General features: G+C 32.1%; 2 protein-coding genes across 2 annotated transcripts; both read left to right on the forward strand.

Moving 5' to 3' along the window:
* Positions 1–4,847: 4,847 nt before the first annotated feature.
* Positions 4,848–6,512, forward strand: LOC134710808 (uncharacterized). The gene has a single exon (XM_063571207.1). It carries the CDS (start codon positions 4,848–4,850, stop codon positions 6,510–6,512), a length of 1,665 nt encoding a protein of 554 aa, XP_063427277.1.
* An 8,077-nt stretch (positions 6,513–14,589) lies between these two features.
* On the forward strand, positions 14,590–26,626 carry LOC134710810 (uncharacterized). The gene is made up of 2 exons (XM_063571208.1): positions 14,590–14,661; positions 24,946–26,626. Exon 2 carries the CDS (start codon positions 24,956–24,958, stop codon positions 26,624–26,626), a length of 1,671 nt encoding a protein of 556 aa, XP_063427278.1. The 5' UTR covers positions 14,590–14,661; positions 24,946–24,955.
* Positions 26,627–26,953: the final 327 nt, after the last annotated feature.

A 26,953-nucleotide genomic window follows, 5' to 3' on the forward strand; every position in this document is an offset into this window, starting at 1 on the left:
CTTTTTTCCGAATTTCATCTAGAGCATCATCAATTCTGTTACAAAGTACTATCAGTATTATCTTTCTAGGTACTGACAGCAAAGTTATACCACGCCAGTTGTTGAATCTGTTCGATCTTCTGATTTGAGTTGTTTTACAATGAGACCATTTGCTAAATCATTGGGTATAGTGTCATTTCTCCAGATATGTCTTAACAGCTCATGAAACATGGCTGTGCTAGTTAATTTCTATGTCTGCCTTAGGCAACTGACAGCAAAGTTATACCACGCCAGTTGTTGAATCTGTTCGATCTTCTGATTTGAGTTGTTTTACAATGAGACCATTTGCTAAATCATTGGGTATAGTGTCATTTCTCCAGATATGTCTTAACAGCTCATGAAACATGGCTGTGCTAGTTAATTTCTATGTCTGCCTTAGGCATCTAAGTCATGTGTTTCCCATTCTTCAGTCTTGAGTATTGCCTTCCTGATTTCACCCGTTGATACTTCCCCAATGTCTAAAATTGAGAATGGAAATGGAAATGTGTCAAAAACGAGACAACTATGATCTTTTGTGATTTTATAGACGGTGCTAATTTCTCCTTTAAAACCTACTGTCTTCTTTGGCAAGTGACTCTATGTATATTGCCTTATCTGTTTTGGCTGTACGTTTTACTTTTATGTCTTTGACTAAATAATCTTTTCGTAGAGTTTGGATTCGTTCTGATTTTGTACTATTTAGTTTTGTCTTTATATCTTTTCTCTGCTGAATGCTAATCCAAGTGTTTTCACTTATCCATTTCTTTCTTAGACATCTTCTGAGTCCTGAAGTGTTTTTTGAAGTTTCTTTAAACACTGTTTTGATCTTACTCCATCCCTGTTCTAAGCTTTCTACAATCATTAGCCCATTAATTGTCTTGTAGGTCTTCTTATACTTTAAAGCTGTTTCTGAAATCAATCTAAAATTTATTCCGAATTTTAGGCTGTTTCAGTATGTGAGAAATTACTTTTAAATTAAGGAATGTATCTCCTTCATTCAAAGCTCTTATTACTTGCCTGGCTTTGACTATAATTTTTGTACTTGGATTATAGATCTTTATCTTTTAATAAGCTTTTGATTTTCATCTGTTTTGTCCTCGAGCATCACTGAACAGACATTGGTTGTCGAACTGCGTATGATGCAGGGACATTTGTACCGTTAATGTTATTGACTGTATCGAATATTTCCCTCTTGTTGGATCTATTATTAACTGCTTTTCTTAGCTTCAGCCAAATTTTACTACTGATCAAGTGATGGTTATTACCACAGTAGTCTCCCCTCATAGCTCTTGCATCACAAAGTGAGTTTTTCCATTGTCCGTTTATGATCTATTTTGTTTTTATCACTATGGTGTTTTGCATGGCCTGTGTTGGCAAACATTATTTATCCAAAGCACAATACATTATTGTTGATCGCCGACGCCAAATATCAGTACAACAACGACGAGGAGTTTCTTATTACCAAATATGGCTATAGTTTATGTCCTTTTTGTTTGAATCCGCTCTTTAGTATTTATATTATATTTTTTATAATAAAACATCACTGAAAAGAAAAAAATAGTCGAAATGCGCATCTGGTATATTAAAACTGTTACCATTTATATAATTATAAATGAAAAGAACTGAGGAAAAGAAGTAATCATTGGTGATCATTTCTTTTGTTCTAAAACTTTGAAACCATACCTAGTCTGAAAATTTTGTTTTATCAATTCAGATCATTTTGCCACAAAATCCCTATCAAATTGTTAGAATTGAAACTATTTTACGGTAAATAGTTATCAAAGGTACCAGGATTATAATTTATTACGCCATATGCGCGTTTCTTCTACATAAGACTCATCAGTGACGCTATTATCAAAATATTTATAAAGCCAAACAAGTAAAAAATTAAAGAGCATGGAGGATCCAAAATTCCAAATGTTGCTTACTTGTTCAACATGAACATTTTAGGGGGGACACGGAGAGCATCCTATTACTTCTGGACTTACAAATATTTAGTCCAGAGGGTTTCTGACTAAAGTTAAATCCTGAAAAGAAAAGCGCTTTGGATTTTAATGTTATTAAAAGAGGGTTGTTTTCATTATTTTACAGCACCGTAACTCTACCACTACCGCTGCTGGTGGATTATCAGTGTCGGAGGGTATCATCAGCTCAATCAGTCAGTACAATACTGTGTTGATCAATATATAACAAATCTTTCTCAAATATACGTTTATAAATTTATGAATTATCATGAAACTAAGGTATCCACTCTCTCAGGCAAAGAAGACCTTTGGCTATCAGATTGTTCTATTATACAGCTCTTTATTGATCTTTTTCCGTTCTTATTTTATAGATTACCTAAGACGTATTTGGTACAGCTTTTTGGAATTTGGGTCCTCAATGCTCTTCAATTATGTACTTGTTTGGCTGTATAACTATTTTGATCTGAGCGTCACTGATGTGTCTTTTATAGACGAAACGCGCATCTGACGTAACAAATGATAATCCTGGTACCTTCGATAACTAATTATACATTCTTGGCATTCTTGAGTTTTGCGTGAATGTAATGAAGATAAACCCAGGACAGCGTCTTTGACGCATTTATTTTTTATTGTAACAATTTGAATTTCATTTTTTGGATGTTAAAGTATCATTTTTGTTAGAGCTAACGCGAGGGTACCAAAATTGCACCTATTTTGACTGGTTTTTTTCGCGTACGTTTTTTTATGATCCTACATGTATTAGTTTGTTATTGTTAGTTTATGGGGAACCACAAGTGGTAGGTCAATGATAGTTGATATGCAGTTGCATGAGCATTGTAACATCTCATTTCCATGGATATTATTTGGGTCCGTCCCCTTAGTCATAATTTATTGACATGCAAAATTTGCTTATTTAACATGTATTAGCAGAACTGCTAATGTTTAGTCCGTGATATTTTAAATGCAAATTTATTGTCATTTGCAAGTATTCTTTCCATGAAGATTATATAGTCCACCCCCTCTTCATAGTTAATTGACTTTGAAACTTTTACATAGTTTACAAGTTAATAAAATTGAGAATGGAAATGGGGAATGTATCAAAGAAAAGACAACCCGACCATAGAAAAAACAACACCAGAAGGTCACCAACAGGTCTTTAATGTAACGAGAAATTCCCGCACCCGGAGGCGTTCTTCAGCTGGCCCCTAAACAAATAAATACTAGTTCAGTGATAATGAACGCCATACTGATTTCCAAATTGTACGCAAGAAACTAAAATTTTTGTGTTATCTGTTATACTGAAATAACAAGTTCCAATTTGTTAGCCGGCATGGGGTATATGAAGGCAACATATGTATACTGGTATTCAAAGGTCATAAATCGATTGAGAGAAAACAAATCTGGGTTACAAACTAAAACCGTGGGAAAAACTCGCAAGAACATTCCTCAAAGGGAAACACACAAACAAATAGTATAAAAGTCGACACAACATGCAAACTGCAGAACAACAACGACAAACACTACATGATATACAATTTGTCCCATTGTTTCCTATTATTAAAAGTAGTTTTATCAGCATGACTTTATTAGATACTTTTATTCAGTCAAGGACCCGCGGGTGTGTTCCAATTTACTCCTTAAATATTCTGCATTTATCAGTTTGTTAATCGTACATCATGCCATTATCAGTACATGAAGATGTACACAAGTAACATTTTTGTCAGATCACGAGACTTACAATTGACGTAGATAGTGTCACTTGGAGACGATATCAAAGGTAAATTATTAATTTTCATTTTTACACAGCAAAGTGTATGCTACTAGTAGCGCAAATGCCATTTGAGACAAATACCTTTTTGGTATTTATGCATGTATTTTTTTTTATTTCACTATATTTCGCGGGAATTTCATTGTATGATTAACTACGCATATACCTTGCTTTATATTTGTAAAACAACACATTTTGTCTAAGTATTTGGTTTAAATACTAGTGAAAGAAACAACATACGAAATGAAATATTAACACTAACAAGCAAAATGTAATGAAAATGATGCCCTGCTGATAAACAGTTTTTTTCATGTTTTAAATAGTGTCTTGTTGAAATTGGAATGTTTAATGATCTTTAATCCAAGGGTTTGAGTTTGGAAGTGAACCCGACAATATATTTTATCAGAATTAAACTTGGTTGATAGCTGCTTATTTGAAGATAAAGGACAAAAATAAGTTAAGGTTTGATTGATTTGTGTTTGCTTAATTTCCAATAATAAATCTTTCATATAAAAAAAGAAGATGTGGTATGATTTCCAATGACGCAAGTATCCACAAAAGACCAAAATGACACAGACATTTACAACTATAGGTCATTGTACGGGCTTCAACATTGAGCAAAGTTCAGGACACAGTTATGTACGGTTCTTTAAATTCAATTCTTACTACATGGTTTGTGGTTTAAACATTAATGTCAAGTAACTTAATATTTCATTAAAAGTTACAAGAGCTGAACACGCAGTCTTTAAAAACTCAAATACTACTTCCTATGTTTTTCTGTTCTGACATCCAAGATAACTCTGTATTGAAATGTTTAAAACAACGGGTGCCACATATGGAATAGGAACCTGCGTACCCTTCCAGAGCATCTGAAATCCACATAGTTTTGTTAAATTGGGTTTGTGTTTCTCTTTCTGTAATAATAACCCCACTAAAAAAAACTGTTGTCAAAATACTACACGTTAAAAAAAAACTGGTTAGTCTTTCAATTTTCTGATCAAGTACTTAAAGGTTTGTTGATTTCATACCACTAATATACATTTTTTATATTGGTAAAAACTCAAATAATAAAAATATACTTTTACAGATATTTCACAATGTCCGATTTGATGCTTTGTGGTCCATGTGGTAATGCGAACAATAATAAAAATGCCCAGAAATGGTGTACTTTCTGCACAGAGGGATTATGTACAGAATGTGAGAAGGTTCATAAATCTATCAGAACATCACGGAATCACAAACTTATATCCATTGAAGACAATCGACAAATTAAAGATATATCTAGTAGTCTAACTTGTAAAGACCACGAGAAGCGTCTCGAACTGTATTGTAAAACTCATGATGTCGCAGTTTGTTTATGTTGCGTTCAATCTCACCATCAGACTTGCACTGACGTCATTTCTTTAAGAAAAGCTGCTGAAAATACCAAACATTCAGATGCACTGGCCGATTTAGAGGACACTTTAACCAGAGCATTACTAAATGTTCAACACATCATTACCGATCGTGATGAAGCATTGAAAAATATTGAGTGTCAGAAGCAAACTATCAAAGATACAATCAACGATACACGAGCAAGAATAAAGAAAAAAATAGACGACTTAGAACAAAAACTACTTCTTGAATTAAACACAAAATGGGGAAATTGTAGTTCTGAAGCGACAAAACTTTTGAACCGTTTAAGAAAATCAGAACGCGATTTAAATTGTCTCAAGGAACAAACATCGCAATTGAAATCACTTGCATCTGATATTCAACTTTTCCTCAGAACGCGCCAGATCAACGAAGCTGTCTTTAAGGAGGTTGAAACTGCCAAAGAAGAAATCAAGTCTTTGTTCAGCTATAAAATAAACTTGGAGTTACAATCTTCTATCATGTCATTAATGAATATGGTTGATCAGCTCGGAAAAATATCCGTTGAGAAGATCTCCATTACCTTACCGTTAAATGCAGGGAAGGTAGATCAAGCTGATATACAACTTCCGGAGCCAGAAATGAAAAGTATTGACAGCATCCATGTTAAGTTGAAAAAGAGATTTAACGTGAAACAAAAAGAAGACGAAGAAATTTGGCTAAGTGGATGTACTATGTTACAAAATGGTAATTTGTTGATTGCTGATTATAAGGGAGAGGGTGTCCTAATGGAGTATAGCGAAGACGGTCAGCATATTCGAAACATACCATGCTCGGAACCCCCGTTTGATTTGACAGTCATAGACAATGATCGTATTGCTGTTACTTATGGGCACAGGAAGTACATACAGATTTTGAATACAAAGAGTCATATTGTAGAGAGGAAAGTGAAATTTGATAAAGACTGCTATGGGATATCATACCAGGCCAAAAAACTTTTTATTATCACGGATGATGAAATTGTGATATTAGATATTGCAGGAAACGTACTTATAATATTAACAACTGACTGTCGGTTCTATTTAGAAACAACTGTGGATAGAATTTATTATAACAGAGATCATACTGTACAATGTATCTCCATGGCAGGTGAAGAAATATGGGAACATAAAGAGAATTTTTTAGTCTCTCTGGGCGGCATTACTGTGGATGATCATCAAAATGTTTTAGTTGCTGATGGAGAGTCGAATTCGCTGATTGTAATACAACATGATGGGAAGGCAAGAAAAACACTACTTTCCGAAATCGATGGTCTAAATAGGCCAACATTTTTACACTATAACAAAGACAACAAAACATTACTATTGTGTAATGAAGATGGTAGTGTTGCTCTTTACAATGTTGAGTAATTTTAAGAACTAAAGGAGTAGGTTCAATAAGAGCCGATTTTGGCCTCAAATCTAAGGTTCATCATCCGAAAGATTTTGGACACTTTTTAAACACTAAAGTGTCTACTTCAGCATTGTTCAGTTGATTAAATTAGTTTTTTTGAAAGATTTTAACTGATTTAGTCATTAAAAACGCTCCAATTCAAGCTTAATTATGAAAAATCTGTCAAATATGCTAAAAAACGTCACTTTTTAGATAGTTTTTTTCAAAAATGAAAGTGGCCGCATTTGTGTTCATCCTCAACCTCTATATATGTTATCTATTATCATCAAATACAACTTACATTTCAATATTAAGAATGAACACAAATGCGGCCACTTTCATTTAAGACAGAAACCGTCTAAGATTTAACTATAATACTAAAATTGTGATGATTTCAGTAATAGAACATGACTTAATGGTGCTAGTACCCGATATATGTGCATTGTATTGTCAGAAACAGCCCATATTTATGTAGCAGAAACATTCTACTTTCTAACTAATAACATAAAGTTTACATTTTAACAATATTGTAAAACTGCTATATTTTGAGGCCAAAAAGCGGTCTTACTGAACCTACTCCTTTCATTTGTTTGTGCATCTTTATTATTTTTCATGAATGATTAAGTATAGAAGAAACGAAATTGGCAATTCATTTTCCTTAACAAAACATGCTATAGAACAGTCTTTAATTCAATCATGAAAAGGAACAAATTATTTTAGAGATATCTTCCAATTTACAAATGGTTGTGCTAATAAATTCATCATAGATATCAGGATTAAATTTTTCTAATGACTTTGATTGAAACAGAGTGTACATTTATATTCATATATTGAAAGTTGATTACTTTATTGTTTGTGTTTGAAGTATAAATTGAACATTACTTCATAACATTTTAAATATATGTGTCTACACATTATCGGCAGTTTTTAATTTGATGAATATTATCACAAGTTGAACGAAATTGATTAAAGTCATATGAAACGAGTGAGTAGTGAAAAATAGTGTTTATCCAATTATTGAACCAATTAATGTATATATCATAAACTTAGTTCTCTGTGCACGATTTTCTCATTTTTTACGCAAATATATCTTATAATCGTCATTTTTTTTCTCTCTGTCTATTATTATTTAACAAATATGGCTGCTCATTAAATGCCGTGTTTTGAAGCCGAAGTTTACCGATTGTCACCTTATAGTAAACAAATAACAAAAAGCATGGGTATTGAGCACGTGTTTAACATGTACAATCAGATACTGGTTTATTTTAATGACAGATCCATGCGTATTGCGATCACCGGATATTTACGAGGAGGGTTACGCTCAGGTCACTATGCTTACGGAAAATATGTCGGCGAATGTCTTCCTGGAAGGAAGAAATTAAAAATAAGTAAACTTCTTCTAAATGTGGACAAATTAAACTCTCCATTTAGTTATAAAAAAACATATGCATATATCTTTTTTTAATTTGAGGTTTCTTATGACTTTAACAGAAAAGTAAGATCATATTCTTTTTTTAACATATGTTTATTTGTATTTAATTTCCCTTTTAGGAGAGGTGTCTCCCTACCTATGGCTTTTTATTTTAAAATTCTAACAAAATTGCAATTCATTACGTCAATTGAACTGTTCAACTTGTCACAAAAGAATAGACATGAGTGTTTTTTGGCTCCATGTTAAAGGCGTGACTGTGAATTTCAGATGAAGAACAGCAATAAAAAAGTATTTTTCTTTGCTTTTTGTATGTTATTTTCCTGTATATGTACTCATTTGAGATCATGGATATCCCATATCATTTGTTTTTACTATCATGATAAAGCAACATCCATCCCCCTAATGGATTAAAAAAAAAACTTTAAGTCTAACTTGTTGGCTTGTTGTAATGTTTGGTTCATTTTTACACTATTACTATATATTGCAAATTCATACTTTATAATAGTTTATAGTTAAATATGTTTAACTATTACAATATTTCATATAAAATAACAAGGAGTTTTACTCGTTCAGACTATCTTAATTTCAAATTTAACGTTTTCTATTTTAGACTATATATTGTTCAAATTTAACTTCGTTTCATCTACTTTAGATTTGGACTTCGTAAGTGAAAAAAATCAGGAGAAATTGGCTACACTCTTTTTATATTTATGATAGATGACAATATTTTTTTTATAATTGGCAGTGGTATAATTTTTTATGTTTTGTTTATAGCAAATGTTTGTTTTCAAAAGCTTTGAATATTCAAATTTAAAATAGACAGGTTCTAAATAATAAACTGAATAGATCAATAGAGAGAAGTAAATTTTGATAATGATTCGTATCAACTTCTTGTCATTTTTATATTAAATTTAGTAGAAGTAAGAAGGGGACAGCTAACTCAACAGGACCAGCACATCATTCTTCCCGTTGGTATGAAATCGGATGCCGATTCTATGGGGATCATTACATTTAAGTGACAGTTCTATCTTGAAAACTAAAACTGATATAGAGAAACTTAACAGAAACAACAACCAGCAAGTCCGAAGCTACAAACAAGTATCATCATTGAAATTGACAATATATGTTTATGGCACTTATTGTCTTCAAAGCGACGATTCCCTTCTCCTCGTCTAACATCAAAACTTTCACCATAGCAAATATAAACAAAACCAATAGATCTTATAGATAAATAAATTGATCAAAATTATATATTGACACTTTACATTTCATCTTTAGTTTTAATTAGTTTAAATATTTTTTTTCTTAAAATGTTTGGTACCAAGTCAAGAATATGGCAGTTGTTATCAATTACTTCGTTTCCATGTGTGTTGGCGTATGTTTTTGCTGCACTTCGGTGTTCCTGGTGTTCCTTTGTTTTCCTTTTATAGCTTTTGTGTTTCCCTCGGTTTTAGTTTGTAACCCGGATTTGTTTTCTCTCAATCGACTTATGTCTTTTGAGCATTGGTAAACTACTGGTGTCTTTATTTACTTTTATCTTATAACTAATATAGATAGAAAATAACTTTTACTATAAGTAGCAAACATGATCAGAAGACCATGAACTTACAACCGATATTGTCGATGGGATTTATATATCATCTTATCTTATAGAAGAAGAAGAAAGATATGGTATGATTGCCAATGAGATAAATCTCTATAAAAGACCAAATGAAATAGAATATACAATTATAAACCACCGTACGGCCTTCAACAATGAGTATAACCAATACTGCATCTGCAGCTTTAAAAGGCCCCGACATGACAAATCTAGATACCATTCAAACAAGAAAAGTAACGGCCTCATTTATGTACAAAATGATGAACACAAAAAACCAAATATGATATACAGCAACAAATTCATATTTATAATAGAAATAGTGTTAACAGCAAGATGATAAGAAAGAAAAGATTTACTTCTTTTTGTCGGGACTTCTTGCCTTCGATGACTTTTGAAAAAAATCTTCCTAGAGTGGATCGTGAAAATAAACTCATTACTAACACAAGGATTGAAAAATTTTATTTACTCCAGACGTCCGTTTCGTCTACAAAAGACTCATCCGTGACGCTCGCACCAGAAGAAGGTTAAAAAGGCTAAATAAAGTACGAAGGTGAAGAGAATTGCGGACCAAAAATTCCTGATATTTTTGCCAAATACAGCTAAGGATACCATCGGAACAGTCAAGCTCATAAATCGAAATTAAACTGACAACGCCATGGCTAAAAATGAAAAAGACAAACAGACAAATGATAGTACACAAGAAACATCATAGAAAACTAAAGACTGAGCAACAGGAACCCCACCAAAAACCGGGGGCGATCTCAGGTGCTCCAGAAGGGTAAGCAGATCCTGCTCCATATGTGGCACTTGTCGTGTGGCACTTGTCGTGTTGCTCATGTTATTACAAATCCGGTAGTCAAGTGAAATTAAAAAAATATTGGTTGAAGCGAACAAATTGGAAATTTCCGTTAGCTACCTTGTGTTTTTTTGTACTGGTATGGATAGTAAACCCCACATTGACAGAAACAAGTGCTTGTGGACTCACTATAGGTCTTATTGCGACTGCTACTGTTGGATTGTTAAACAATTGTCAGGTTATTGTTTATATTTCTTGCCATAACCAGTTGATTTACATGTACTTGTGTGCGAATAGGTAATGTCTTTGGCTTATTGTCTTTTCAACATCTAATCAGTATGAATGTATGATTGCATGTGATAGATTGAGAATGGAAACGGAATGTGTCAAAAAGACAACAACCAGAACAAAGTTTGTTTGGATATTTGATTCATGTATACATTTGAATTTGTTTTATTAATTTTATTGATGTATTCGACCTAAGTGGTTTTGTGACAAAGACATAACGTAGTCTGGTTTGATTTGATTCGATTATATGACAGTCCCCGGTTTTTCTGGGAAAAAAACCGTCGTTTTGAGAAAATTAGTTGACCATCCTCCTTTTCTTTCCAAACCACTTGAACACCTTTTATCTTATTGAATTAATAGAATGTCAATCAATCATAGCTCATGAATTACACACATGTTCGTCGTCCACCTCGAAAGAATCAGCTTGTCTACCGAGGTCCAGAAACTTTGTTTATCTAGATTATAATACTTGCGATGCGCGAGCACATCTAGGATATTTGCACACATAATGATAACATTGAGCGCACTAAAAGTATATTTAATACACAAAGTATCAAATTGAGCGCCTAAAATAATAATTTGTGCGTCTAATATTTTTCATTGTTTGTAATGGTCTCAAAAGATGTTTCTTAGCAAAGTAACATAGTTGTGTTGTGTTGCCTATCTCTTTTTCGTTCATACAGAGGTATACATCACTTTGTAATACGCGTATGTTTTTTGTTTTATGCGTATTATTGTAAATTGAATAATTCTTGAGTGTTGCGTGTCATATTTTGCGTTTTTGTTCGACTCTTTTGGTTGTAGCTTGCAAATAAAGTGATATTATTATTTCTATAATGATGTTCAAATGTGAAATAAATTTATTCGAAGCGAGCGCGCTCTAAATCCAGCTGCTTGATACAATTGGACAATAAACTGTAAAAAGTATTAACTAACTTTCATGAACGTATTGCGCTTATTCGTTTGCATTGACACTGTACTATACTATTTCATCTTTAGCTGTAAGAAGTTACCATAAATAACAGATACAGTCTATGGAAGAAGCAAATCGATAAAAACTTTTCTTATATCAACGAGCGATATTGTCTTATATCAACGAGTTGCATTGTGTGAAATTTCAGACGAATGTTAGCATTTGAACAAAGAAAGGCAGATGTCTCGGTATAAAGTAATGACTCTAGTCTTCAAACAGGGTGACATTTAACACGACATACGTCTGCTGTATAATTTCCATGAATTATTTTATGTAATAACAAGCAAGATGTATTTAAACGAGAAAATTGAATTGTTGAATAAATGAAACATAAATGCACGATTTGTCATTTTTAGATGTACACATCATCAATAAATATTCAGTGGAATGCAATTGAGATGAATTGTTTGCTACGCCAAAATCACCTATAAGTCAAAGATAATGCTATATTTTATTATATCAATGCGATATTTGTCTGATATCAAAGCGATGTTTTTTTAATATCAACAATTTATGAATGCGATACTTTTCTAATATAACTGTTATAGTTTTCCAATATAAGCTGAATACGATGACTAGTCACAATGCATGTAAAAAAAAAACGCAAACATAATCCACAAACTTAGTTCATGACCGGCTTAATGTTTGAGAATCAATATCACTAAAATTTCGTATCTGTAACAAAATTAACGCTTACATGAACTTATCATTTCGAAAATGTTGCTTGACCCTATTGATAGTTGAAAGTGTTAACAACCTGTTCAGTCTATTGTTTTCAATTACATGGTTTAACCGACTAATTCTATTTGAAGTGATGATGTAATGGCGGAATTTAAATTCGGTTGTAAATAGTCTACCGACCTATTAGATTTTTATAAAGGTCCGTCCAGTGGTGGATCCAGGGGGTTGGGGGTCTGGGGGTTGGAAACCCATTTTTTTGGCCGATCAATGCATTTGAATGCGGACATATGATTGGACCCCCCACCCCCTTTATCCTGGGTTTGGAACCCCCTTTTGAAAACGGCTGGATCCGCCCCTGAGGTCACACTGATATAGCCTATCCACATGCATGGGTAATATCGAAATAGACAAAAAATATCATTACTTAAAAGAGAAAAAAACATTCATTCAAACAATCCAATCCTATACAGCTCCAAATAACAATAAATATTCAAATGGTAAAATAAATATTCAAAACAAATCAAAATGTCACGTGACAAATGCTGATGTCCCGAACTTTAAAGATACCAACTGAGTAGCCTCAGACTATAAATTGAACAACTTCAGATACAACGAAAATCTAAAATCTTGTCAAACAAAAAATGTTTTTATTATTAACATAGAAAAAAAACATTGAGATGGAAAACAGTTCTTTTTGGATATCAAAGACTTTTCATGTTGGTAAATCGATATCTCTATGAACATAATCAGCTTGCCGCGTTGACGCTCTTTTACATCGCGATGACCGTGAGGGCATTCCAATGTATTGTTGCCACAGAGATTTGACTTTCGTTTTTGACTATATAGTAACCGATCGTATAAATACGCGAACATTACTTAGTGCAAAATAACCATTTGTATCGCTTGTTATAAATTCATTTCTTCAATGAATACTCACAAAATATGTTAAGAAAACAAATAAATAAGATGTAAATGTCTGTTGACGTTAGAAATGTGTATATATCTTTTCTATATTTATAAATTTAGATCGTTCAGTGCTGTTTGTTTGGTATTTTTATTGACGTAATCGGTCTTGTTCCATCATAACTGTCGTTACCGTTAAAACTTTAGAAGTGTGCTAGTTCATATTGCACTTTACAAAAGATTCAGCACCCTTATGATGTTTTGGGAGGACTGGAAAGCAGTTATTTATAAGGGGAAATTTTAAAGATATAGATATAAGAAGATGGTGCATGAGTTCGAATGAGAAAACTTTCCATCAAAGTAATATTTGTTTCCATTATAGATCAAAGTAGGGCCTAAAACACGGAGCCTTTGCTCACAGTGAACACCACGCTATATAGAAACCAAACAAATACTAGTGTTAAACCATTCAAACAGGAAAACCAACGGTCTAATTTGTATAAAATAGGAGATTCAAAAGTACAGGTCAGATTTTGTCGAATCAATCTGAACGAGGACAGTATGATTCATCTTTGTCACAAGTTAGTTTCATTGTTATCAATAAAGAAAGTCTTCCATGCGTGCGTTGCGAGCATATCAGATATATATTATTTCGGTGCGTTCATTATAAAATTTGCTAAATTATTATATATGTGAACAATAATTTTGATACTTAGCTATTTGATTACGACATTGTTTATTAAACCCCATCGGTACTGGCATTTTCAAATTTTGAAAATGGTGGATTGAACCTGGTTTTATAGCGCTAAACCTCTCACGTGTATGACAGTCTCATAAAATTCTGTCATATTTACAACGTTGCGTGAACAAAACAGACATAAATGGTAAAATTGTCAAAATATGGGTACAGCAGTCAAATACTAATAAGTACTAATATTGATATAACAAAAACACCGCTATGATATATCAAAAGTATCGCATTGATATTAGAACTAATAGCATTTGTATATTTATGTATATAAGAAAAACACAGCACTTCAAATTTTACACGGACATGAACGTTTGCTTCTAACTAACTTCTGAATGTATATTTAGACTCAATTGATGTTTATTTTTGAACAATAAGTTTTAAAGTTAGTATTTTCTTAATTTTTCGTTGCCAAAAAACTACATTTTCCGCATGGAATGTCTGCATGTTTACAATTGATATTAGACAATATCGCAATGTGATATAAGAAAAGTTTTTATCGATTCGCTTCTTCCATAGACTGAGTTAGATAATAATCTATGTTGGATAGAAAATAATGTTTGAGTCTGAGGTTTGAGTAATTTAACCCCTTTGATAACTATTTTTAAATCACCAAGGTAAATTTGTGTGGTATCGCGAGACTTGCCATTGACAACAAGCTGACCATGTTGACGTAGACACTAGTCATTTTATGATGACAGTGAAGGTAATTAAGCAACATGTAAGTCTTTCAAAGAAAAGGTTGTACTTCTAGTGGGGCAAAAGTTGTTTAAGTCAAAACATTTTTAGATATGTTGATTTTATAGTTTCATTTTATGATTAACTTCCTTGTTTAAACGGAAGAGATATTGTCTAGAGATTTGTTGGATAGCGAGTATAAATCTTAAAAATCAACAAAAGCAATAAAAAATGAATACAACTAGCAAATGTAGGTGAATTGAATGTTTAGCATCAAACTCCAGCACTTTCATAAAAGTTCATTTATTAGAAATAAATAAATGGAACAGTAAAATATTGCTGTTCAATAGTCATAAATCAATTAAGCGAAAACAATTTGGGGTCACAAACCAAAACAGAGGTAAATTCTTAAATTATTAGGGGAAAACAACGGAACAGAAGCATTGAACTGCTACAAAAACAAATGCCATCATACATATGGACAATGACCTCTAGATTTCAATATGTATGTGTCGATGGGTTGACGTATTTCACATCTCATTTTTACCTTTATATAATCCTTGGTTTTGTGCGTCGTACAGTTGCTGGATTTTTTTGTAGTGATGAAGTATACCTCGCTTCTTTCCAAAATAAAGTTCATATTTGAGAGGGAACTTGAAAAAAATACCAAATGTGGTATCAAATCTTTTTCATAACAAGAAGTTTGTCAAGAAGTTTGTCAAGATGTAAGGCTTGGTAAAACTGTTCCGAAAATAACTGAATTTATTGATTAATTTAAACGACGTTTCACTCATCAATTTGTTTTATTCCTGCTTTGTTAAAGATTCAAAAAAAATATTTATATTTTCAGTATTTGATTCAGAAAAAAATAACTGAATTTATTGATTAATTCATACGACGCTTCACTCATAAATTTGTTTTATTCCTTCCTTATTAAAAATTCAATCGAAATATTTATATTTCCAGTATTTGGGTAAGAAAAATGCCAATTCATTTTTGACTAAATTTTTTTATTTAAATTTGTTCATTTATGACTATTTTTTTTAAATTATTTTTTAATAAGGTTAATTTTTACCGCCTGGTTTGTGAAAAGTAAATGCTCAGTAACTTAAATTTTCCATTAATATCACAAGAGGTAAAAATAACTTTCTTACTATTTTTCATTGCACATACCTCAAATATTTCTTTATTGATACATAGTAAAATACTACTCATTAACAAGAAATGTAATGATAACCACACTTCGATTGAAAAACAACACATATATCATAGATAAATTTTTAACCGTTTTTAGCTATCCATTAAATTGATAATGGGAATGGGGAATGTGTCAAAAAGACGGGTGCGTCTAAACACTGCTAAGGAGTCCTTAGTGCACTAAGGACTTATAACATGCCACTAAGGACTAGATGGGGTGCTGTTACATGCAATTTCTTTTCATATTATGGTAGAGAATGATATTTAATGCATAAAGTTCATTTTTTGTAGAAAAATAATCATAGATGAATAAGATATTCAACATTATTTAGACACGTGCCCGTATTTCTTTGATGTGCCGAAAATCAATGAACCGTTTGACACGTGTCATATTACATAACTGATTACACGGGAATCATGGTATTTGTTGTGTTTAATGGACAAGATTTGTAAAAAAATGAATTGTTGTTGAAATACTATTAATGTGTTTTTTTCAGAATGAAGAAGTATTTTTTCTCAAGTGTATTGAAGGTTTTTTAATTTGATGTTCATATTAATAAATGACAGAATACGGGCGACGACGGACATGCGTTCGAACAGGTATGGAGCCGAAACACATCATTTTGTTTCTTGTGGTGCACTTTTCAAAATTTATTTTCTTTTACGGAGACGTTAAGCAATGTATTACTACCACGTAATCAATAAGATAATAAACTTTTTACTACATGCAACCACCCTTGTGCGTTTGCTATGGTACTTTTTCAAAATTTTATCCTTTTTTTTAATTTACATATGAAGACAATTGAGCAATGTATTTGGGGACAAAAAAAATCCATCTGATAAAAAATATTTACTACATGTAACCAAACTTATTTAATGCAAGCTACAAGTAAACAGACGGATTTAGACAGAAATCATGTTTTTGTGCGTATGCTATGGTTCATTATCATATGAAGAACACGTTTGAGCAATATATTTCTGGACTAAAACGAGTTCAATACGATAATAAATTTTTGCAACCAATATAACAAATGATGTGGTAGGGTTAGTGATGAGACAACTATTCACAAGAGACAAAATGACAGAAATTAATAACTTTAAGTTACCCATACGGCCTTCAACAGTGAGTAATTTTTACAAAGCACTCTCAACATTATATCTTTAACTTTAAATTAACAAATGCAGGAAATTATTCGTAAATAATGTACTAAACACTGTGGAACATTTTGAAAAACATTTCTCTTTCATATATTAGAAATAAAACATAATCTGACTTAAATTCGTTAAATGATTATTTTAAACTTCTTTTACTTTTAGAAGAAAAAAAAACAAATGTCAAACAATTTCAAATTAATAAGTACCGCCTTTGTAAACTGATATCAAACTGGTTGAAAACTAATGGTTTTGATAAATCCCAAGGACGCCACATTATTTTTTATCAATTCAATCGTTTTTCGTACTAGTACGTATAAAGCAGTAATAGAAAGTGGACAAATAAAAATCATGATTTAAAGGTTTTGTTTTCGGAATTTACTCATGTCTCGTAACGCATCTTTGTCGGAATTAAAATAAAAACAAAAAAGTTATAAATATATATATTCATTTTGTCTTCATGTCTCTTACATAAACATTTTACCAAGCTGACCACACTCTTACTTATTAGTTGGCGCACATCAACATTAAAACCTATGGCAAATAACTATGTCGGGAAATAAATGAAACAAAAGCAAAATTATTTGTCCTTTTAATCATTTTAACTTTTAAATAAGAACAACACATTTTATTATGATAATCAAGTATTAATCTTTTCGATAGAATTGTCAATTTCTTAAATTAAAGAATATATGATTGTTTAATCAGTTGTTATATTAATTGGCACGTGTCAATCGGTTCATTGATTTTCGGTATATCAAAGAAAAATGGGCACGTGCCTAGAAAATGTTGAATATCTTTTTTATTTATGATTATTTTTCTATAAAATTTGAAATTTATGCATTAAATATCAATCTTTAACAGAATATGCAAAAATAACACGTATAACAGTAGTCCTTCTAGTCCTTAGTGGCATTGTATAGTCCTTAGTGCACTAAGGAGTCCTTAGCAGTGTTTAGACGTACCGCAAAAAGACAACACCTCGACCAAATTTCAGAACACAGTCAAAGGCCACCAAAGAGTCTTTAAAGGGATAATTCGCGATTTTTCACTTTTCATCTTATTATGTTAATAATACCATAAAAAACATATTCACCAAGTTTTATTTTGATATGAAATCAAATATAGGAGAAAATTGGAAATTATTAATTTTATTTCTTGAAACTTCCTGACTTATGTGACGTAGTTTAAGTCTTTGATGCATGCCGGGAGTGAAAATATCTCATTTAAGTCTTCTTCGTAAACCATCTAATAACGCGATTTAAAGCGCATCGACGACTTTTGGTGTAGCTATTAACCAACGAAAAATAAGTGATAGCCATGCAACTTTTAAAATTAGATCGTCTGGATATTTTAAAACGAATTTTAATAATAAAATTAATTCTTACAATAGAACATTTTTATGTTTTTTTTCAACAAATACTTTAAACAAACATATGAAATTGACATGATCAATAGTGTAATAAAAATACACGTTTGTATTCTGGCCTTTTTGCTTCATTCCAGCAAACATTTTCACTTGCTTGTACGGTGGAAATAAAATGTGTATTGTTTTGTGACACCTTAAGAATGTTGAGTGCGTCGGTTAAATCAAGGTAATTAAAGGATTAGCATTATGTAATTCTAATCCTTTGATCCTCATTCAGTGAAATCTAGGCGTCACGGTTTACTGGCTTGAAGGTGTGAACAACATTTCGTATGAATTGAAAACGGGAGTCAGTCAAAGTTTTAGACACAGAAATCAAAGACTTATATAGACGTCCCTGCAGAAATGTAAAACAAATAATTAATTAACGGGAATAATAAGGTCGCACAATAACTGGATAGCTGTTGTATATTTTTATATTTTGCATAAGCATGATAAGATCACTTTTAAATGAATTATGACTTTTGATTAATTCAGTAACGATAAAATACTTAATTATTTTAATTGAAGTATAAATTCATAAATAAAAATAGCCTTCTAATCACGAGTGTATGAACTAAAAATTGTACTATCTTAGATTAGGATCGGCAGCCTTAAATATTTCAAACAGATCATTAACAATTGCAATTATATAATTTAGTCCATCCGAAGTTATTTTTAATTACCTATTTAGGAATTAATGTTTTCATCAAAATATGTCAAACCTCACAACGCACGAATACTTCAGATATTTGATAATTTTTTTAAAAAATTGACAGAAAATTTAAGAATCTTTTTGGAATGGAATCGAAATTTACGAACATATATGCTTTTCAAGTGTGAAAAACATCAACAAAATTTATACATAATCGGGAATGTCCTTAACAAAATAGTCTTCGTCTCACACCGTAACTATATCGGGCCCAACTATATATAATACTTTTGCTATTTGACCAACAATGTAAACCAGAACGAATTTAATGCCATCTTTCCCTATTGTTTGAATGTTATTAGTCTGTTTCAACTGGCAAGAATACCCATAAAGCGGACAAGCAGTTTGTTCTTTAAATTGCTGTCATTGAATATCAAGAAAGAAAAATTAAATAAATCCCGAAATTGATTTGAAACTTTGATACTCTATAGTTTTCCTGGAAAATAATCATATCCCTTAGGGATTATTTGTGTACGTCCAGTTGCGTACATATAACATGCATGTCGGAACAATTGTGATGATGAAGAATTTCTTCCTTAATTCGAGAACTATCTATAAATTGATATATAAATGTCCATAACTTCGATGAGCCAAAGAAAGTTAAATATCGACCAGTATGTAAATCTCTTCTTCTTCTTTTGGTATACAATAGTCTTTCGACATTTGATGATTACATACTGTTGGCATACGTGGACTAGTCTACTAACAAAACTTTTACCCCAATTTACACAAAATGTATGTTTCTTTCTTATGTACAATGTATACATGTATATATTTGAATTTTCGCTATAGTTCCGTTTCTTTTTATCCTGGCGTATATACGAATGGTCGACAAGTGCGTACATTTTTTTAAATCAAAATTTCTTGTATGGTCCGATCTGTCCTTCACCATTGACAAAAAATATGTATATATATTTTTATTTCATCAAATCTGTTGTTTATTTTTTGGTATTATCTATATTTTTATAAATAATTTTCTTTACACCAGAAATGTTATTTATAAACAAGCGTATGAGTTTAGTAATGACTAGTATATAATATCACTTTCGGACACGCAAGATAGAGATGCATATTATACACCTAAAAGTTCAAAATGGAAAGTTGTAAGTTATCGGCCGTGTACACTGACCAATACCCCAAGAAGTGAAACGATGCATGAATTTGCAAGCTCGACAGGAAATCGCTTGAATACCTGGACGTGTCACCCCCCCCCCCTGCAATACCTTTGGGACTAATACCTTTAGCCATGCAGGTGATCAGTGGAGTGAAGATCCTAATTTATTTGAATAAAGTTTATTACATAAAAGAATTATGAACTAATTAGATTTCCGAAAACAATTCAAGTTTCACGGAACACTTATTTATGATTTGAAATTTTTACTTTTTAACTAATTCCAATATTATCATTATGTGTTAAAAAATAACAGATCATGGTTATTAAAAAAAAAGAGATAAGAAAAGTTTCCGTATCAACTTAGTTATAGTTAACTAGTCGGATAAAACAACCGTACGATTGACAAGATATCGACACGCAATTACGACTACATCGGGTTACTATAGTTTTGGTCCTTAGACATATCTTGGGTGCAGATCGGAGAAGGTAACAAAATGGCTGACCGGAGAGAATTGATACTCTAAATTTAAAATCGATGGTGATCTTTTATCTAGCAGAATAAAACTTTAATATTCATGAATTTGAGCATTTTTATACAGAATGAACATAATATCAATTTTTGATTTTTTTGCGAAGTTTCCCTTTAATTAACACAGCGAGAAAATCTCGCACCGGAGGCGACTTCAACTAGCCCCTTATAAAAAATGTGTCAATTTGAAAAATCACGCGAAGTTCGCGAATTGTTTTGGATAAAAAGACTTCAAACAGCTTATCCTCTCGGTCTAAATGATAAAATATTAGGGCAGGGGAACATATCTAAAACTCATATCGATGTCATTAATATTGTTGATAAACGACTTAGAAATAATAGGTCTCATGGTAAACGCAAGAACCGCAATCAACGTATTAAACATCGTATAAATTATACACTTGCTGATCTGTTATCTATAATAAAGAATAATGGCAGACATCAAGTATTATGCAAACTGGGTCAGATACCTATTAGTAAATTATATGCTATTTTTCTTGAGTGTGATAAAATTTCTTTTTTTAGCCCATTTTATGAATACACCCGTATTATTACAGCCTTTTGTCATCACAGGCTTTTTCCTATTATTGATAAACCTGAAAATCGTAAACGACATTTTCTCAAATTAAAATATATAAATAGAGGTATTGATTTTATTAATTTGTCTAGCATATTCAATGACTCTTCTGTCTATAGCTTAATACCTCCATATTTTGATAATATAGAACAACCCATTATTTCGTATTCTTATAAAAAACCGAGCAGAAATTTGATTTTCAATTATACGTCAATTACAACAGACGTCAATATAGAAAATAATGTTCCTTCCACTTGAGATTGCGAAACATCTAGTTTTAAATATGTTCCCTATGGTCATGTTATCACAGGAGACCTCAACATAGTCGATGACCGTGAAGTCATAACTTTTCTAAAGAAAGGACCGAAATACCGTCCTCCATCTACAATAGGTTGGAAACAGTGTCGTCAGGTCATTAAAGACGCTCTGTCTGCCTATTGTAAAAATTGGTGCAAACGTGAAAAATCTGATAAAAAATCTTTAGACAGTTATTTGAATAAAATTATGAATACTGTTGATATTCGAATATCTCATTTAGAAAACAATTCTGAAATTAATAATAGGAACCATGATATACCCATTTCTAGAATAAAAAACAAACTCAAGGTACTCGCAGAGCGGTTTGTGTTCGTACCGGCAGACAAGGCAGCAAATAATGTAGTGGTGGTGTGACGCATATACTACACGAAAGTTCTTCAAAACGAAATAATAAATTCCTCTACATTCAGGTCAGTGCGCACCACAGAGAGTCAAATCGTTAACAAGCATACCACTGCCACTGCCCAGCTTAAAGCATCTTCCGAACATTTGAAAGTCCCTACCATGTACTGGTTACCGAAATTACACAAAAAACCATTTAAATTCCGTTTCATCTCCGCTTCGAGTAAGTGTTCTACTACTAATCTATCAGTGCTTCTAACCACCTCCCTTACTACTATCAAAGAACTGGTTATTAACTTTTGTAATAAAGCTTATGAAAATAATGGTATTAATTATTTTTGGAGTGTTAAAAATTCTTTAGAGGTTTTAGATAAAATACATGCTTTCAATGGTCCTTACAATTCTGTTGACAGTTATGATTTTTCTACTCTGTACACTACACTTCCACACAATCTTATAAAGAAAAAGTTTTTGTATTTGATAAAATGGTCTTTCGAAAAATCTCATTGTAATTTTATTTGCTGTAACTCGTTTAAGGCCTTTTTCTGTAACGAAAAAGGAAAGTATGCTAGATACACTTACTGGAAATGTGAGGATATGATTGAAGCTTTAAACTTTCTGCTTGATAACATTTATGTACGTTTCGGCGATAAAGTGTATCGTCAGGTAGTAGGTATTCCTATGGGCACCAACTGTGCCCCTTTAATAGCAGATTTATTTCTATATTGCTATGAATCTCAGTTTATGACCAAACTCAGTAAAGACCCATCATTGTTACATTTGGTTGATACATTCAAAAATACCTACCGTTATCTGGATGATATTTTTTCGTTGAATAATCCAGAGTTCTCTAAATATACTTCAGAAATTTACCCAAACGAACTTACTTTAACTAAATCTAACATAAACAGCAGCAGTTGTCCTTTTCTAGATTTAGACATTTCAATTTCAAACGGGAAACTTCACACTAAAATTTACGACAAAAGAGACGATTTTTCATTTCCTATTGTTAATTTTCCTTTTTTAGACGGCGATGTGCCTTTGGCTCCATCATACGGTGTTTATATATCGCAACTCGTTCGGTTTGCCCGTGTGTGTTCTGATGTCATAGATTTTAACGAACGTAATCAATGCATCACTGGTAAATTGTTGTGTCAGGGATTTCGATACCATAAATTACTTAAAACTTTTACTAAATTCTTTCATAGATACAAAGATTTGATTAGTAAATTTGGCTATACCTGTAGAAAGCTTATTAAAAATGGTATTTCTCATCCTAAATTTTATGGTAATATTGTACTTAAAGCGAGGAAATCACTATGTGATCCTTGTAAACTCATCGAACCTTTAAACAAACTTATAAGTAAGGGTTATCGTACCAATATTGTAATTAGATCTCTGAATATAGTTCACATTGGCACTAATATTGATTTTGTCATTAGCAAATTAAAACATAACTAAATTTCATTATCTTTTGAGGCGAGATGTATAGGGGACACAGCCACGTTAACTTTTATTTCTATAGAAGTCGCTCTTCACTATACTACTACCTGTCGATACATTTATTTTTGGCATTGCACAAGTCATGTCTTCTCTGACTATTAATGACGTTAAAATACTAAATCCCTGTGATGTGTTTTAGTCGATTTTAGTCTCTGATGCATGATTTTTTACTATTAATTGGTTTTGGCTTTTAACTAGCTGTCAGTAACTGCGAGTACTCTCAAATCGTATATTCTTGTTAATTTGACCTGTTGATACTGTTTATAATGCTTTTTTGTCATTTTTTATTTATATGGATCTTGGCTGTATACCAGCTTTGATTATTTGTAATATCTTCAATTTTTCACTTATTCTTACAACATTTGTATAAACTTCAAGATTATAAAAAAACGGGTTTTTTTCTAAAGTGAACATTGATTGGTTAAATATTTCTCAGTGTGTTTGAATTTGTTTGATAGCCTTTTGGTCATGACTGTTTGTCTCTAATATTTAATTAACTGTGCATTTGTATTCAGATATCGCAGATCAAATTTATTCGTTCTTTGTGTAATCATACGTTTTTTGATTGAGTTAAGTCTGCTAATTGATATTTTATCGTATGTTTTTATATGTTGTGATGTTATGCTATTGTTTCAGAAAAAGGGAGAAGGTTTGGGCCCATTAAAACGTTTAATCCCGCTGCAAATGTTTGCACCTGTCCTAAGTCAGGAATCTGATGTACAGTAGTTGTCGTTTGTTTATGTAATATATACGTGTTTCTCGTTTCTCGTTTTGTTTATATAGATTAGACCGTTGGTTTTCCCGTTTGAATGGTTTTACACTAGTAATTTTGGGGCCCTTTATAGCTTGTTGTTCGGTGTGAGCCAAGGCTCCGTGTTGAAGGCCGTACTTTAACCTATAATGGTTTAATTTTTAAATTGTTATTTGGATGGAGAGTTGTCTCATTGGCACTCACACCACATCTTCCTATATCAATTCAGTGAACATGGACATCCCCACTAAACCCCGAAAAATTTAAATAAACTTAAATTAAAAACATACAAGACTTACAAATGTTAGGGGGCCCGGGCTGCCAACATAGGATATAGACTCAAGCATATCGCCGGGATGAACACTAAGTTGATATAAGAGTGCCAATGAGAAAACTTTCTATCTAAGTCACAATTTGTAAAAGTAAACAATAATAGGTCAAAGTAAAACCATTCAAACAGGACAACCAACAGTCTAATCAATATATAAAAAAGGAGAAGCGAGAAAAACTTATGAACCACTTCAACAAACGACAATCACTGAGCATCAGGAAACTGGTTTTCATGAAAATTTAAAGTGTGAAATACCAGAATAGACAGCTGTTTTTCTTGCAATTTTTTAATCAGATGAAATTTATAAAAATGATGATTTCATACCAATGTAAATTTATTATAATGGTATAAAATCATAGAGTAGAAAATATACTTTTACAGATATAACACCATGTCGGATTTGATACTTTGTGGTCCTTGTGGTTATGCTGACAACAACAAAAATGCAGAAAAATGGTGTACCGTTTGCGAACAGGGATTGTGTACAGACTGTGAGAAGGTTCACGAATTCATAAAAGTATCACGTGACCATAGGCTTATATCAACAGAAGACTTCCAGCAGATAAAATATATTTCTGTCAGTCTAAACTGTGAAGACCATGACAAGCGACTTGAATTGTATTGTAAAACACATGATGTTGCAGTCTGTTTAGGTTGCGTTCCATCAAATCACAGAACATGCTCTGACGTCATTCCGTTATACAAAGCTGCTGAAAATGTAAAACATTCAACTGCACTGGCTGATTTAGAGGACAATATAACCGGCACATTACAAAATCTTCAACAAATCATTACCGATCGTGATTCAGCGTTGAAGAGTTTTCATGATCAGAAGCAAACTATCAAAACTACAATCAAAGATACACGAGCAAGAATACTGAAAAAGTTAGACCACTTAGAACAAAAACTACTTCTTGAATTAGACACACAATGTGAAAATTGTAATTCTGAAGCGACAAAACTTTTAAGTCGTTTAAAAAAATCAGAGCGGGATTTAACTTGTCTTAAGGAGCAAACATCTCGACTGAAGTCATTTGCATCCGAAATTCAACTTTTCCTTGGAACGCGCCAGATCAATGAAGCTGTCTTCAAAGAAGTGGAAACCGTCAAAGAAAATACCAAGTCTGTGATCAACTATAAGTTATTCTTACAGTTTCAACCTTCTATCATGTCATTAATGAATGAGATGGAACAGTTCGGGAACATATCCGTTGAGAAGACGACCATTAGCTTACCGTTCAAAGATGCAAAGATTGATCAAGCCCAAATCCAACTTCCAGTGTCCGAAATGAAAAGCATTAACAACATCCATGTAAAGTTGAAAAAGACATTTATGGTAATAAAAAACAAAGGTCAAGCAATTTGGCTTAGTGGATGTACTATATTACTAAACGATAACTTGATGATCGCTAATTATTTCGGAAAGCATATACTAATGGAGTATAGCAAAAAGGGTAAACATATCCGTGACATACCATGCTCTGGAGTACCGTTTGATTTAGCAGTCATAGACACTGATCAAATTGCTGTTTCTTATGGTATCAGAAAGTACATAGAGATTTTGAACATAAAAAAAAATACTGTTGAGAAGAAAGTTGAATTTGAACAAAGCTGCTTTGGAATATCATATCAGACGAACAATCTTTTTGTCATCATCGGAGTTGATATTGTGATATTAGATACAACGGGAAAAGTACTGAAAACATTAACAGTTGACTGCGGATTATACTTAGCGACAACCATAGATAGAATTTTTTTCGCCATCAAAAGAGATCACACTGTTCATTGTATCTCTTTCACAGGTGAAGAAATATGGGTACATCAGGAGGAATCATTAATCAATCCGGACGGCATCACTGTGGATGGTGATCAAAATGTGTTTGTTGCTGTTGAAGCGTCGAATTCGCTGATAGTAATACAACATGATGGGAAGTCGAGTAAAACATTACTATCCACAACTGATGGTCTGACTGGTCCAACTGCTTTACACTATAACAAAGACACCAAATTATTACTATTGTGCAACAAGCATGGACCAGCTGCTCTATACACTGTTGAGTAATTTTATGAATAAAATTTCATATATTTTTGTGTTTTATTCAATATTCCTGAAAACAAATCAGTCTTTTATTTAATTAAGAAAAAGGAATGATTAATACAGAAATCTCACTCAAATTAGAAATGTACCTCTTTGATCAAAGCATGATGACTATGATTAAGACAGAGGTTGTTTTCAAATTCATTTCATTAAAAGATTATAAATTATTTGTTTTGCTTGGTGATACATTTTAACATCCAGGATAAAATATGTACACAATATCGGCTGGTTTTATTTTTATTTTTCTAGTTAAAATTTTTTATTTTTTTTTTGGGGGGGGGGCTTTATAGC

The sequence above is a fragment of the Mytilus trossulus genome, chromosome 3, assembly GCF_036588685.1.
Source record: "Mytilus trossulus isolate FHL-02 chromosome 3, PNRI_Mtr1.1.1.hap1, whole genome shotgun sequence".
NCBI lineage: Eukaryota > Metazoa > Mollusca > Bivalvia > Mytilida > Mytilidae > Mytilus > Mytilus trossulus.

Coding starts and splice junctions, on each gene's coding strand:
- LOC134710808 (XM_063571207.1), top strand. CDS start 4,848: ATGTCCGATTTGATGCTTTGTGGTCCATGTGGTAATGCGAACAATAAT.
- LOC134710810 (XM_063571208.1), top strand. CDS start 24,956: ATGTCGGATTTGATACTTTGTGGTCCTTGTGGTTATGCTGACAACAAC.